Genomic DNA, 16,211 nt, shown 5'->3' with positions numbered 1-16,211 from the left:
TTTTAGTAGTCTTAATGCAACCAAAATATTTTTACATATAATTATTCTTTAAAAACGTGCCTGTGGCATGTCCATCTCCACTAATTTTTCAAAGATTCATACAAAATAAATGTAAAAATAAAAAGAGGAAAATCACTAAAAAACACCATGGAGGTCCAAAGTCCGGTATCGCGAGTTCGAGGAGCCAAAATATCAGGTTTTCGAGTTCAAAGTGAAAACTAGAAAAATGAGGTTTGTTCAATTGATACCAAAACTTCAGATCTTACCTATATGTCCCAAAGTTAAAATTTTATTGCCTATTTGACATTCTTGGGATTTTTGTTGGCTTCCATCGTTAGAGAGGTGGGCCAGGCCACGCAAAAAGACCAAAATGCTTTTCTGGGCCAAGCAGGAAAAGAAGTGAAGTCAGTGACAGAATCACGGAAAGGCTCGCGGCACAGGGACCAGCCGTGCGGCCGCGGGGGAGGGCGCCGGCGTGGGCTCGGATGCAGCCGGCGCGGGCAGGGGGGAGGGCGCCGCTGCCCCAGCCGTCCTCCGACCTGGCTCTCCGCCGTGTGCTACCGCCACGCCCCCTCCTCTGCTCCCGTTGTGTGCCGTCACACCCTCCCCTGCTCCCGCCACGCCACCTCCCCTACTCCCACAGCCGTGCCCCTCCTCTGCTCTGTGTCGTGCGTCGCCGCCTGGAGGTCCGCGTTGTGTGCTGCCACCGCCCGGAGGTCCGCACCGCGTGCTGCCGCCACGCCCCCGTCCCCTGCGCACGCTACACGGTGTCCTCCGCTCCGGCTCCCCGCCATGTGCCGCAGCCTCCCCACCCCTACGTCCCGCCGCCGCGGCCGTCCTCTGCCTAGCTCCCGTCTCCTGCTCCTGTCGTGCCCCCTCCTCTGCTCCGGCCGTGCACCGCTGCGCCCTCCCCTGCTCCCGCTGCTGCGCCCTCCTCTATTCGTGCCTTGCGCCGCGTGCTGCCATTGCAGCCAGGGCCCCACCCCCGGTGCCTCCGGTAGGACGTCACTGCCACAGAGAGGACTCGCCGGACACCTGGCTAAGAGCAAGCCAGAACTATCTCAGACTTGCCTTATTCACATAAGGGCATTTTGGTCTTTTCCTGCTGTCTGGCCCACGCCGCTAACGGTAGAAGCTAACAGAAGTCACGGAATTGTCAAATAGGCAACAAAATTTTGACTTTGGGACATTTAGGTAAAGTCTAAAGTTTGGGTGTCAAATGAGCAAATCTCATTTTTTTATTGTCAAGTAGGCAATTCTCTCCTTCCTTGTCCTCTATCGGCTATCGCCCGTGTGATTCTGAAAAAAAAGGTGAGCAGTGAGCGGAGAGCACTGATGATGTGAAAAAAGAAAGGTGGTCAGTGAGCAGAGAGCGCCGATGATGAGCAGTGTGCAATTTAAATTGGCGATTGCACATTAATTTGTGACATTTGTAGGCTATGATAAATGTTACGATTTTAATAATTAATTATGTGCTATGACCTATGAATATATACTTTAGGAACAAAAATAGTTTACTATTTGAAAATTTTGAATACCCAAACCCGTAATTGTGGGCCCGCCCCTGTCCATGAGTGGGTCGTGTTGTCTGCACGGTCAGTTCCTCAAATATCAATATCATGAAGCTTGTCTTTTGATCGGGAAAAGGTTCCACCTCATGAGGTTGCAGTTCTTGAAGAGGTGCTTAACGGGGAAACCGTGGTTCGTGCACGGTCTCTCCAACCAGCTTCTCAAAGCTGCTGATATTTGGCCGGCTAGTCTTCTGTTTGCCTGCGCGGTCGGCCGCGGTGACGAACTCACTAATGCGGAGCCGTAGCACGTGCCCCTGCCTGCCTCTAGTTATCAGGCTGGGCACGTGGGCTAGCGTGCGGGTCACATCGGTCAGGGCGCATTTAGGGTCTGTTTAAATCTCTCGCCAAAAAATTTAGATCTGTTATATTAAAGAAAATCTTGGTATTTAGAGTATTAAATAAAATTTATTTACAAAAAAATTTACACAGATGAGTCGTAAATCGGGAGACGAATCTAATGAGTCTACTTAATTTATGATTTTGCAATAGTGATACTACAGTAACTATCTGCTAATCATATATTAATTAGACTCATTAGATTCATCTCTCGATTTACAACCTATTCATGCAAAAAGTTTTGTAAACAGATTTTATTTAATACTCTTAAATAGTAAAGTTCTTTTTAAAAAAATTCTGAAGGACAAACTAAACATGGCCTTAATGCTTCCAATCGGCGCCTCCTTAGGGTTTGAGGTTTGAACTGGGCACTCTCCCTCTCATTCCCTATGGGCATGTCAGGAGTGCCATGCGGCACGCACTCCTTCCTTCTGATGCCGAATCGGGAGGTCGGGGAAGACTCTGTTTATGGGATTGGGCAGCCAAGGTGGCCCGACTATCCTTGCTAGTTGGGCAAACATCTGGCTGAGCCGTGCGGCCCATCGGCTCACTAGCACTCTTCTTTGCTCTCCCACAAATTTCTCTTCAATCCCCTTACTAAATTTTACTTGGAGACAAAGGAAAATGAAAACTAGGGTTCTTGGAAGCTCAGAAGAGGGAGAGTTTCGAAACTTGGTTGGAGAGCGAGAACTGAAGAGATATGAGGGGGTATTTATACCTCATCCCCCAAAACTAGCCGTTGTGCAGTTAAGTTCCGGACATTCCGAAGAAATCTCCGGACATTCCGAACACCTTCGAACATTCCAGAAGTTTTTATGGATACTTCGAACAACTTGCAGAGAAAGCACTTTAAACTAATCTCATGTGAAGTGCAAGTGCAAATGTGTCTCTCATGGATTTGTTAGGTCATCTTGAGCACCTTTTCCACATAAGTCAATAGAAATCATGTCCCTCTTGATAGTATGACATTCCTAAACTCAATTTCAAAATATAAAACAAATTAAAACTCCATGAGTTGCCGCTTTTATCCCTCATTTCTTTTTTTGTAGTTATCTCCGTGACTTAGCTTCTGCTTTCCTGTTAATACCTGCTCACGATGCTCAATAAAACTATTTGTTCCACAAGTATGTGTCATTAATCCACCAAAACTCACTAAATGGGGTACTGGTAGGTCCCCCCTTATCAAGTTACTTAATAGAAAAAATTGTTTATTGTGGTAGAGTCCCTCAAAATGCTCATAATCGTGGTACTTACCGTAATTGTTACTTTCTCCAATCTCAATTATAGTCCATTTGAAGTTATTCTAAGTCAAAGTTTTCTAAAAAATTTAACCATCTATCTAGACTGACAACACAAGATTATTATCAATAAATTTATATGAACAAACTTCCATAACACCTAAATATAGGTTTGTCAATCGCCATAAAATTCAAAAGCTTGGTACAGAGGAAAACTAGGAAGATATATGTCGGTTCCAAATTATTGATCATTTTGGCACTTCGTGCATAGTTTTTGGTATGCATCTAGATATATGCTTGTATACATAGCAAAATTATGCACCTAGCAATACCAAAACAACTTATATATGTTCCATCTTACCAATATCTGAATTTAGGTCTTGTTTAGTTTTCTTCAAAATTCTAAAACTTTATAAGATTTCTCATCACATCGAATCTTTTAACGCATGCATGAAGTATTAAATGTAGCTAAACAAAATAACTAATTACACAGTTTGTCTGTAATTTGCGAGATGAATATTTTGAGCCTAGTTAACCTATAGCGGGACAATAATCACTAAATACAAACAAAAATGCTACAGTACTTTAGGCCCAAAACTTTATACGTCTAAACAAGGCCTTATCCTATGGTGTTGTAATCGGAGAAGGGGGCAGAGAGGAGATAGACAAAGCCCGATTGTTGGTTGGATTAGATGTGATCGGTGGTTCAGACGGTCCAAGCGCCATGCTAGCTTGCAGAAGAAGAGAAAGGCACAGAACAACGGAAGATGAAAGATGAATGTGAACCATGACATCTTAGGGTGTGTTTAGATCCAAAATTTTGTAAAAAATTGTAAAGGCCAAAAGTTGGATGTAAAACTTTACATCTTTTTGTGTTTACAGGCGTTTAGTTGGATGGCTCATTTTGCATTCTAGTCTACAGTACAATGTCAATAAATGCTTCATCCTAAGTGTTGCATGGCTGCATGCGGCCACTGCATGCGACGCTGCCTATTTGTTTTGCATGCTGATGACCCTGGCACTGTTTGTCTGTGTGTTCAAGCTTGAACTTGAACTAAACACCGCCAGGGGCAGCTTCAACTTGAACAGGAACTAGAAACAAATACACATACATGACAAAACGCCTAGTTGAACAGTAGATATTCTCAAAAATTACAAGTCCTCAAGAGTACAAGTCCTCACAAATTACAACAGAAAGTAAAAGTCCCGTTACATAAACACAGCTCAACCGTGAATCAACATATCAAGCGCAACTGAATCACGAAACGTATTCATGTGTGCACATTCCAAATAACTTGGGGCAGGCTCGCATTCAGGCTGATCTTCATATGCTTCATCAGGCACATAGTTCTCATCACGATCACAACGCCTAAAGTCTTTATCCCTTAACCCAGTCCGCCTGATGAAATTATGCAGAGCCATGCACGCAACAATAATATGTGTTTGTGTTTGTGTTTGTGTCGGATAACATGGTATTTTGGTCAGTATGCACCACTTTTGTTTTAACACTCCAAAGGATCTTTCTATGACATTTCTAAGGGACGAATGTGCATAGTTGAATATCTCCTCTTTACCTTGTGGTTCGTTGGAGTTTTGAAACTCTTGGAGATGGTACTTGCTCCCCTTATACGGAGCCAGGTAACCCAGTCGGTTTGGGTACCCCGAGTCCACCAGATAGTACTTGCCTGCAACACCAAAGACCTGTAAGCGTCAACAGATTGCAGTTAGAAGTCGAAATGGAACTTCATGTTACAAGTGTACCTGGAGGGGGATGGGGAAATGCATTGCTGTACTTATTCATTGCATCATCAAAAACCCTCATATCATGTATTGACCCAGGCCATCCAGCAAAAACAAATGTAAACATCATGTCAAAGTCACAGACTGCCATCACATTTTGGGTTGTGATGCTCTTACGACACATGTGCTGGACCAAAAGGTTTTGGGACACCACAACAGGTACGTGAGTGCCATCTATTGCTCCAATACAATCCTTGAAGAAGGGATCAAACCTACGGTGCATCAATCTGGGGTGCCTAGTTCTAAACTCTGGGTCTCTGGGTTTAATGATGTCAGCAGCAAGTTTGAGTACAGACTTCAAAACTTTGTAAAACATGTTGTGAACTGTCCCCATGGATCTTTCAAATCTGTCCTCGGCTTGCCTTACTGACTGTGGAGCTCCAACCATCCAAAGAAACATCCCTAAAGCCTCTATTGAGGTCGACTTTGCACTAGATTTCAAACCATAGTTTTCTACCAAAAGATCATGCAGCCGATGGAAAAGTGTTGGGGTCATTCTAAACATGTTGTAGCATTTCTGCCTATTCAAAAGTTTCCTCTCTACCCATTCGAGACCACTCATGCCTTTTGGTACTTTCCTATACTCAGATCTAGAGCAGTACGTGTCAATATGCAAAGCTAGCTGAAACGTACCGTAAGTGAAACCCATGTCTACAGAATCATCCATGAATTGTGTCAGCATAAAGTTGTCAAACTCCTCATCAGAATCAGCAACTTCATTTCCCATGTCTGAAGCATGAACCCCGTCCTGCAACAATGAAACATTGGCAACTAATCAGTATACAAGATAAAGATAAAGAACACATGAAGTGCTGCAATGTCAGGATGAAGAACACATCGTCCACATAAATAACATCGACATAAACAGCATCAAAATACTCGGAATCATCCATAAAAACCATCCACATAAACAACATCCACATAAATATCACCGAATAGACAACAATCATGAAAATTACTTGTTCAAGTCAACTCACATACGCCACGTACTTGAAAACACAGACAGACCACACATTGCTTAACACACTAACAACACTAACTGAACTAAGATTAGCTGCAATGCAAGGATAGAAGGGTCTAGTCAACGACCCTAGAGTAGTGCTCAATAAGAGCCTTCCTTCCAGGGGGAAGGGAGCGCAGGAAAAAGTAAGCTGCAGCCTTGTCCTTTGCAATTTTCAGCACACCAACCCACAACTGCGCATTGTCGTCGGTGACACCACAATCCCTGGTCGCATCCATGATGGTGTCAAGAAGTTTCTCCATCTTTGATTCCTCGGCCTGCTTCTCTTCTTGCCTTTGGGAGATGAAGCCCTCCATGGCTGCATTCCTTTGTGTTTGTATGTCGTTGTTCAGCTGCATTTGGGACACCATGGCTCTTACTGCTGGGCTCTTCATCTTCTTATTGGGGCTGCTTGCAGTACTGCGTAGGCTTTGGGAGCTGTTGCTGGTCCTCTTGCTTCCAATGCTGTGGGGGGTCTGCAGGTCATGATCTTCTTCTGAATCTTCTTCTTCATCACTTGGGATTTCGTCCAGGGGGTTCTTATCTCCAGGAATATAGGAAGTGGAGCCATCAACTGCAACGCCTATGAACATGCGGTCCAATTCATCTAGATAAATAGGCCAACCGGTCTGTAGTTTTTTCCACTCAGGATGCCCCTGCAATATACAAATAGCATCATCACAGTGTCAAATCAGTAGTATGCATACATGGAGGCCATGACACTTGAATGAATGGATTGCATACAAGACGTAACATTGTGTTAGATTTCCACCAAGCTTCCGTAGCAAGAACAGAACCATCTGGTCGACGGCCAAGCCCTGAATCAGTGCGCAGTTGCTGTATGAACTGCCACAAACCCTTGAGCTGCCTATTTCTGTTCCCAAACTGCTCTCTGTCATGCATAAAGCTAGTGGCGGCATAGAATCTGGATTTGATCTCTTTCCACCCAGACTTGTTCATCACACCCTTCACGCAGTTTCCCTTATTGATTTGGCTGCAGTAAATACGGCAAAAGGCAAGGGTATGTTCTGGAGTCCATACTGCCCTGTTGGTGTCGGCCTAAACGAAGCGTAACATGAGCACGAAATGTACGCAGTGATGCACAAGGTATTGCAGTCAACAATCCGGACTAATGATACACCATGAAGATCTAGAACAGAACCGACATTCGGAAGACAAAGGGGAACTTACCTGTACGGCACGACGACGACGACGGCCACCGCCTATGGTGGCTTGGTCGGCTGCCGCCGTTTCAGGTCCAGCCGGAGGACACCTTGCAGGCGGGTCTGCGCGCCCAAAGGGTGCAGACCGGCCACCTTGTGCAGACGCAAGTGCAGTGCCTCCACCGATGCCAGATCTGCGGCCACCGGCGGCCGCGGTTCGGCCTCCTCCTCGACCGCTGCGTGGCCCGCGCAGGCCGAGGGTTCGATTCTGGCCCCGTGGAGGAACGCGAATGGGAGGAGGCAGGTCACTTCCCTGGACTTCATCGCCTCGGAGGAGGTCTTGCACCTCCGACCACCCGTGCTCCGAGTTGAGGTCGAGACCGTCGAAGTCGAGGCGGCTCGGGCGTAGGCTGCTGGATCTGGTGTTGGACTACGCGCCGGCCGTGAAGCCGGCGTACCCACCTTGTGCTAACGACCCCGGCCCCATGGACAAGAAGTCCCTGGTTCCAACACCAGCGCCAAAAAGGTCCTCTTTGCCGTAGCCTCCGGCGTTGTAGTCGTCCCCTTCGCCGTACCCGCCGGCGTTGTAGTCGTCCATGGCCGCGGAGGTGCGCAGGTGGTCGATTCAGCTACATAGGGGCTAGATCTGCAAGCGGCGGTGCTGGATCTTGGCTGCGGCGGCGGGGGAGGGGGGTGGACGGCAGCGCGGCGGGGGGGAGGGGGAGGGGTGGTTGGTGGGGAAGTGGGGAGCGGGGGAGCTAGGGTTCGGAGTCGCCCGTGTTGTGACCGAATGGGGGCGGGCTGCGGGGAGGGGGGTAGGTAGGCAGCCAGCAGCGGCCGAGCGGGCCTCCGATCACAAAAAAAATGCACCGGCCCATTTAGATGCGTAAAGGCAAAAAGGCCGTTTTTGCAAAAAAAATTTTGCCTTTACGCCATGATCTAAACACGGCCTTACATCTATTTCCCGCAGCAGCTAGAGGCGGAGCCAGATCTGGTGTTCAGCGTGAATCACTGCTGTAATGTAAAAGTCGGATGAAACACATATCTTTGGTCCAAATCAATCAGACCCACACAAGCTAAAACTTTGCGCTGAATCTTTTTGTTCTATATATTTTGAAAAGTAACGCAAAATGTACCCGTCTGACTTTCTAAAAATACATATCCAGGTGAACGCAGGCCAGAGACATTGAAGATAATTCCAGAGTAGCCACTTATCCAACTGGAAAAATAATTGACACAATTCACTCATGCGGCACAAAAACAAGCCGAGACATTCGCGGCATGAGGTGTGGATCCAGTGTAGCCAAGAGACCTCTAGCTCTTCGATTCAGCCACACGAGCTTTGTACAGGCAGATATATGCCATGTGCCAGTCACCTGCGTAGACAAACAAGTCTGCGTTAAAACTGTTCATAGTCTGCCATAAAATGGATTGTCACCATTTTGTGTAAGTTCATCGCTCACCTCCTCCAGATAGTTTCAAAATATCTTCTTCCTTGCGATTGTTTGGGTTGTCATCATCAAACTCGATCCATTTTCCTGAAGGCCAAAATGAAAATTCAGTAACCTTAATAATGTGAAACAGTTGATTTTAAGTAACCGAGCTGTAAGACTAGTTTGCCTGACCGTTATCTTGCTTAACCCAGCCAACGTAGTGGCCAGAGTCTGCACTTCTTCCCTTGTGTGTCAATACAGCAACTAAATCGTAGACACCAGTCAATTGTTTCTTTGGTACAGAAGTATCAGCTGCATTTAACACAGAAGCAAGAAAAATAAGTTTAAATACAGTTAGACAACCCTAGCAGTCACCTCGATCAAAGGTAGAGGGTGGAACTTTTTGTAGTTTATAAGCATACAATCCCATGAAATAAAGTTTGATATCAAACAAGATGTTATCAACTTATCATTACAAACTAAGGGCAAAAAACAAACCACTTGCCTTTGTCAATGTCCATGCTGGATGAGTCCCAAGCGGTACTTGATGACCCCTGAAATGAAATGCAATAATTGCATCAACATGGATTCAAAATCAAAAAACATGTGAAAGCTTAATCTTACAGTTGATCCATTTTTTTCACAGTTCTTACTGATGATTCAAGGTACCTAGGTAGCAGGAAACTATTACCTCATTTTCTTTTGAGCTGCTAGCTTTCGCCTCTGTTTTCAATCCAAACTTTGCATTTTCTGCATCCCTCAGCATCTTCACAAGCAAATTGAGCATCCAATTCAACACTGCACCAATAATGATGGAAACACAAAACTGAACAGCAAAAGGAGAAAGGTACCTGTCGAGGAGCTTGGAGTTTCTGCTTCAGTTCATCTGAGCAAAATTCATAAACATCCAGTTCCAGAGGGTAATCAACTTTCTGGCAATAAAAGAATCACAAAACAGTTTTTTTAGCAAAAACATAGGATAAAAGATTCCATACTCTAATCATCAAAATATTGTTCAAGCTCAAGGGAGTAAGAGGGTAACATACGCGCAAAATCTTTGCCTTTTGGTTTGATTCCCTTTTCCAAAAGAAACGTACGAACTGCACAGTCAAGTACCTAATGGAAGGAATCTATATGTAAAATGTTTGTGTACAAGTGAGGACAAGTGAAAATGGAAAGATTTTATGTACTTGCCTGGGCAGCTCATTTATTCTCGACTCTCTAGTATAAATTGCAGTGCGACCCAGTGCAGGTGAAATTTTCTCAAGTTCTGTCTTCAAGCCCTGTACACAAAGAATATGAATGATTGGCATTGATCATCTGAAGGGCATCTGCAGGATATGGCAAGCAACATTACATATCTTATTTCCCTTTCCCTCAAAACCCACATAGAAGATACAAAAACAGCACAAAATGCAATAGCACACAACTATGGAGGTATTTGGATGGGTATCATCTTTAATGAACTTCATTAATTTCATGATATATACCAGAAAAAATAGTTCTAAAACATCAGACTCCAAATGGGATGGGGGTACGGAGTTATCAGGATGAACATGTGGGGGAAAGGAAAACAAATCGAATCTGGCAATAGGTTTCTTGGAGACTGGTCAGATTAATATACGAACACTCTAAAATATAGATGGAGCATCCACTTGTAATATTTCACATCTGCTATCTTCAAATTTGACCATGTCTAAATTGTTCTATATCCTTGCTCTTCTAAAGAAAATTGTAGTTCACTGGCGCATAATAGGCATTTGCTATGAACAAACTCAAAGGCTTTTGGGGGCATATGCATTATGCAATATAGTGGAGCAGAATTCTATCTACTTATAAGCTTCATAGGCATTTGCTATGAACAAACTCAAAGGCTTTGGGGGGACATATGCATTATGCAATATAGTGGACATGAAACAAGTGTTCTAAGTACTAATAAAATTTAATAAACATCAGTAGCTTCAAAAGACCTGTTGAGTTGACTCGGTAGCATTTCCCTAGACACCAGTAATAAAGGTTAAATCTACCACGAGGCATGCAGATAGACCAAGACATTTCAATCCATGTAACAAGAATTATCATATCAGCACTCACAGCGAGCAATTTGATGTCATAAGAAAACAAAGAACTAAACCGAATGTTACTTACATGCTTAAGTCCCTCATGAAGGTGGTTCACATCTTGAGATATATGACACTTCAGGGAATAAACTGATTCCGTCTCCGTGCTTTCCTCACCACTTTCTGCACAATGGACCCTGGAAGTAAAAGCAATCATCAACAACTATCACAACCGCACTGGGGCATGTTCATCTAACAAATAGTTTTCTGCAGAAACAGAATGTAAAAACACCCAAAGACAGCACTAAAATGATCATAATAGGCTTCACAGCCACCTGCGTGTTTGCTACAGAGATAGAAAGTACAGGGCTACTGTTTTATATCATTTACCGCTGATGAAATCCATGGAGAAATCCCAGTTGTTTTAAAATGTCTACTTATTCAGACAGAGAGAAAGGCCCATTAAAAACAGAAAACCAAACATAGTTGTATGCTGGAACCTTCTGTTTTCTGTACAAGGTGTATAAACAGGATTGTACTACAAATTGTACAACAATACATAGGGCATCTAACACGGACAGAGAATACAGAAAGAGATATATAGAGAGGGGAAGGAGGGAGAGAGGGAGGGAGGGAGGGGAGAACCTGCTCACGAGATCGATCCCAAACAGTTGCTTCATCGAAAGAGCTGCAGATTCACTACAGGGGGGAGTGTGCAAATCGTTTTAGAAAGAGTAGCCGAATATTGCCATAAAATATTACAGGGGCACAATGATAGATATGATAAGCAGTGATATGGGAGAAGTGCAGTTGACACTGGAAAGGTTACCTTGCATCTGATGTAAGAGTTTGAGAAAGTGTATACACCAGCTGTGTCCAGCATTCTTCTGCATCCTGTAATTTATATAAAAGATGCACATTCATTAGACAAATGACAGTACATAACCTAACTCTTAATCATAGGTGATTAGAAGGAACCTGTTGCATGTAGACATTATTGTGCTGCTGGGCAAATTGTGGATATTTTTTACGCAATGTCTGCTCAGAATCAGATTTTTTTTTAAAAAAGAACTGTTAGTATTATGTCTGTTTCCACATGAGCCATCAAAATCTTCCACTGAAGTAAACCAGATCACATAATTCAATAAGGTATGACTTCATAAAGAATTAAATTCCATATTGAAACTGCTCAAATCATGAGAATACATACTGAGGAAATTAGACTAAACAATATTTTTTTATCAAAACAGTAACAAACCACTAGAAAAAAAATATACAAGGCCTTTTCATTTCATACAGGGAAGATGACCCATTTTTCTGAGAAAAATATGGAAACAGTAAGCTATGATTCTCTTTTTTCAAATATAAATGGTCATTATAATTTATATAAGAGTACTCTTTATATAATCTTCAATAACTGTAAGAACTTTCACGATCTTCAATGAGAGGGTCTGACATATTTTATTAGTACTGAAATAAACCATATCATATTGGCATCTATTAGTCACAAATCAGGTGATGTGTCAAAAGTCTAGATACTCTTCTGATCTAGAACTAAGAGAAAATACACTTCACCAACCTAGGATGTATTTAACGATGGTGAGCTCACCTGCAAGAATTGTAGAGGTGCAACAGGACGAACACTTTGATCAAGCTCACCAAAGATATTACGAGTTGCAAGAGTCAAATTATGAGAGGCTTGGTCAATGCCATTACCTCTTCCAGTATCTGAATAGCTGTACAAGTAAAATAGAATGATATCAAATGATAAATACAAAGCCTCTTCAAAAATAATATTAAGAGAATTTTTGGTTTGAACCTTAGTAGCGCTGACTTCAGCTCTGGAACAGAATGCAGACATTGCAATGTGGAATTCATGTAGCATGTATTCCCAAGGTTATAAAGACCAGCACTGTGCCCCTAAATATCAGTAGGGAAAACTCATTTCAGGGAACACAAAAAACACTAGTAACAAAGAAAGAAAAAGGTCACACCAAGATATGATTTCAGTATCCCGGATAATCATAGAAGATTACCTATCAAAAATTTATACAAAATATTTAAATCAGAAGGACCTTACGTGAGACTATAGTTACTACTCTCGGATGTCAATTTATACTGTATTCTCAAAAATACATTAAAAATCCCAAGTGGCCAGTTAAATAACATGTATTCAAGCTCCCTTTCCCCAATGCTGCTGGAAAGCCCAAAGCATATGCTCCCATTTCATGTATGTCTCCCGTTACAAGATTCAGGCGTCCTATCTATTGAACCTAAGGTGCAATGACGAATGTGCACGGGAAGCATATCGTCATGACAGACGTACTAGCATCAGCTCTAACTGAATGATTAACAAATTAACCATTCAAGTTCTTTTTTAGTGTATAATAAAGCAATCATGAATCCAAAAGGTCAAGATTAAGTAATAAGACATAGCATTGTGGACATGCACAGAACGAGATCAGGTACGTACCAGTGCGACCACTTGCTCTTCTTCTGGTAGATCCTCAACAAACACTGGACCTTTCTCTGGAGCTTTCACAATTTCATCAGCTGTTCCTATCATCATCAATTTTTGACCCTACAAAGCACATCTCAATTCAGTTGTAACTTCAAAATGAGACATAAATAGCATTCGAGCACAGAAAATAAGTCAAGCATCTCACATCTTTCACTCCCAAAGTAGACCAATCTGCATCATCCTGTATTATGCATAGCGAACATGTTACAGTGTATGAATATGCAATGGATATAGGCATATAGCTGAATCTATAAGAACTTAACAACATAGTATACCTTCAATATTCCACCCTTCACCATAATTTTTTGGCGCTCAGGTGGTACACCCGTTAGTGTGTAAAGCTGACTCTTGAAAACAATTGGCGGCTGGCTAGTGTCAATCTCTATGCCTGGAAAGACCTCCTTCTGCCATTTCACGCTAACTGGAAAGTATTACAAAAGCATTAGTTATATATAGTATGAAAGCAAAAGTTATATATAGTATGAAAGCAAATACGTTTGGGCATAGATGTAGCTAATAATATGCAGTGGGTGATAACACCAAAGTCTGGGGTCAAAACAGAAGCTTATTTCTAGTAGTTACATAAACTACTTTCCTTTAATGATTTTACAATATATTAAGACAACTTGTAAAGAAATTCAATAGGAAATTTAATGCAAAATGATTTATTGAACTTTGCGACTAAACAAGGAGCTAACAGAGAATGCTAGATATCCCAAAAGAATTTCAGATAGCATGATCCAGATAACAAGAAACCAAAAGATGTCAGAAAAAAAAAGGAGCAAGGAACTCTAAAGGAAAGATACAATACTACCATAACAAAACTCTGCATGCATCTGCGTGTCAAGTGAAAAAAATAGTTTATGAATGTGAATAACTTACTGGTTTTCGATTTTCCCACCGTTTATTAACAATGAAATACATAATTGTGTAATAAGCAATCAAAACATAAACAATTTAAACCGCAAACAGACACAGCTTGCGCGCTGTATAGCCTTCTCATATCTTGTAGAATGTATCACAATCAATAAGCCCTAGTAAACAAAACTAAGCAAATGTAGCATGGTGCCACTGAAGGACAGCTACAAGGTCCAGTACTCCAGTTGACTGTTTGGTGAGCAGTGAAAAAATCATGGCATCAAAGAGAATGCGGCGTACGTGTAAAGTGTGTCCCACACCGAAGGGCGAAAAACAGAAAGCCACAGAACAAAACTTGCACTAAAAAGCTTATGCTTATCGATGTTTTGGTGTTCTACAACATTACAGCGAGTCAGCAGTAGCTCACTCGAACCTAGTGTCGCTTTCCGTTATCTCCTTTCCGGATGCAGGTCAGAAACCGTTGCCATAAGATGTGGCACATTTTAACACTAAGCAACAAACATCAGCGACTGTGCATCATGGCTCAAACAACGCTGTGCTATAAGGAACTAGAGCACGCGTCCGGAAGCAGCAAAGGCAAATGCGGGCCTAGAGCGCCGTGCGGTGCCAGGAGCCCTGCACTCAGTTTCCAGTACCAAACCCTATCTTCCCAACCGAAATCTCCCCGGAACCAAGCCAAAAAGATACACACACCGGCGCTCTAGGAACCCACAACGCTCCGGCGCCACCGCCGCGACGCGATCCCCGAGCTGAAGGCGGATCGAGTAGAGCAGAGACAAGTCAGGACCCTAAACGGGAGAACACGATACACACAACAAAATTGAATTTTAAAGGGGAAAAAAAAGCACTGCCGATTCGAGCCTGAACTGGAGGAGGGCGGGGCGACGAGATCGATACCGCGGCTCTAGGAATCGAGAGGCTGGGGCGGGAAGGGACGATGAGAGGGGGATAGAGAGGAGCTCACCGGTCGGCATGGCGGCGGCGCGGTGGAGACGGGGGGTTTACTTGCTGGAGGAGAAAGGAACGGGGGGCAGCGCAGGCTAGAAGAAAGGGGGGCGCACGGGGTGGGGCGACGGATGTTTATGCTTACGCAGTTACGCCTTCTCCCTCTCTCGGCCACGCCGTAACCCCCCAGTCGGGCTCGGGCCTCTGCTGCCGCCCGGCTCTACGGCCCAACTGCTTCCAATGGGCCTCTTACACTGCTGCTTATGCTTACTTGCTTTATGGTTTTCCTCTCAAAAAAATAGTGTATTTCATTGGTTTCCTCACAAATTGTAGATTAATAACGCATATCTTCTTAGAGGTATATCGAATGGAGAAATTATTTGATACGGTAATTATACTGATAGCAGCATCAGTGGAGATAAGAGGAGTCAATTTAAAATTTATATGAAAGATGACCATCAATGAAATACTATAAAAATAAAACCTTTAAGAGAGTCAATTTTAAATGTTACAAAACAACATCAAAGAAATATATGTTGCACCACCATCTTCCACTGTTATCTTCCCTTCCATATCACTACTACTCGCTTGACATACCTCTCGCGCAAAGTTTCTCAAAGTCAAGCATAGACGGAGCCTAATAAGCATGTACATAGCTATTGATTAGAGCCTTTAACTATCCCGCCGATTGAGAACTAAAAGACCTAATAGTAACAAATGGAATATCCGAGAACCAAACTTTCTAGTGACAATATACGATCGTAATTTTTGGACATCTTAGAATGAGTATGTTGTCCCATGCATCGGTGCCTGCATGTCTCACATATAGAATTTTTATGCTTTGGTGAGAAAATGAGGTTGTTACCCTGCAAACCATCTCATTAGCTTAAATTTAGAATTGTAAGATAAGATGACTCTCCCACCGTTTTGCCAGCTGTTATTATTATATCACTGATAACATTACTCGTTAAATTTTCTTAACATTAAATGGCCACATATGAAAAACTTTTTTACCAAACCATTCGCGAGATATTAGGCCATCTCCAACAGAATTGACGAAATCGCCGATGGAGCTGCAACTGTTAAATAATAAAAAATTGAAAAGACGTTCCATCCGGTCCTCATTTTGTGTTTCTGCTCTCTCATACTATGCTATAAGCTAGTGTTGGGATAAAAGCTGGTGTAGCAATTTTTACAATTTCTCTCTCTTCCAATGAAGCTCAAGCTAGCGATATCTCGCCTTGTTGGAGGAGGCCTTAGGCGGC

The 16,211-nt window shown here is 43.0% G+C and overlaps 1 protein-coding gene across 1 annotated transcript; it reads right to left on the bottom strand.

The window, feature by feature from the left end:
- Positions 1-8,154: 8,154 nt before the first annotated feature.
- LOC120709510 (ubiquitin carboxyl-terminal hydrolase 6-like) lies at positions 8,155-15,107 on the bottom strand. The gene is made up of 18 exons (XM_039995179.1): positions 14,966-15,107; positions 13,398-13,543; positions 13,268-13,303; positions 13,075-13,182; positions 12,421-12,521; positions 12,211-12,337; positions 11,580-11,639; positions 11,431-11,495; positions 11,247-11,300; positions 10,690-10,798; positions 9,736-9,824; positions 9,588-9,657; positions 9,393-9,473; positions 9,233-9,307; positions 9,047-9,095; positions 8,734-8,853; positions 8,572-8,646; positions 8,155-8,484 (listed from the first exon to the last, which is right to left on the bottom strand). Exons 1-18 carry the CDS (start codon positions 14,973-14,975, stop codon positions 8,423-8,425), a joined length of 1,437 nt encoding a protein of 478 aa, XP_039851113.1. The 5' UTR covers positions 14,976-15,107; the 3' UTR covers positions 8,155-8,422.
- Between the last annotated feature and the right edge of the window lie 1,104 nt (positions 15,108-16,211).

The sequence above is a fragment of the Panicum virgatum genome, chromosome 5K, assembly GCF_016808335.1.
Source record: "Panicum virgatum strain AP13 chromosome 5K, P.virgatum_v5, whole genome shotgun sequence".
Taxonomy (NCBI): domain Eukaryota; kingdom Viridiplantae; phylum Streptophyta; class Magnoliopsida; order Poales; family Poaceae; genus Panicum; species Panicum virgatum.
The sequence above is the reverse complement of the archived record's forward strand: the minus strand, read 5'-3'. Positions and strand labels throughout refer to the sequence as shown.

Excerpts from the sequence above, each read along its gene's own strand:
- LOC120709510 (XM_039995179.1), bottom strand. Across the intron at positions 11,301-11,430 it reads ACTCTTACATCAGATGCAAG|TGAATCTGCAGCTCTTTCGA; the intron begins GTAACCTTTCCA and ends TCCCCCCTGTAG. Across the intron at positions 8,854-9,046 it reads CAGCATGGACATTGACAAAG|CTGATACTTCTGTACCAAAG; the intron begins GCAAGTGGTTTG and ends TGTTAAATGCAG.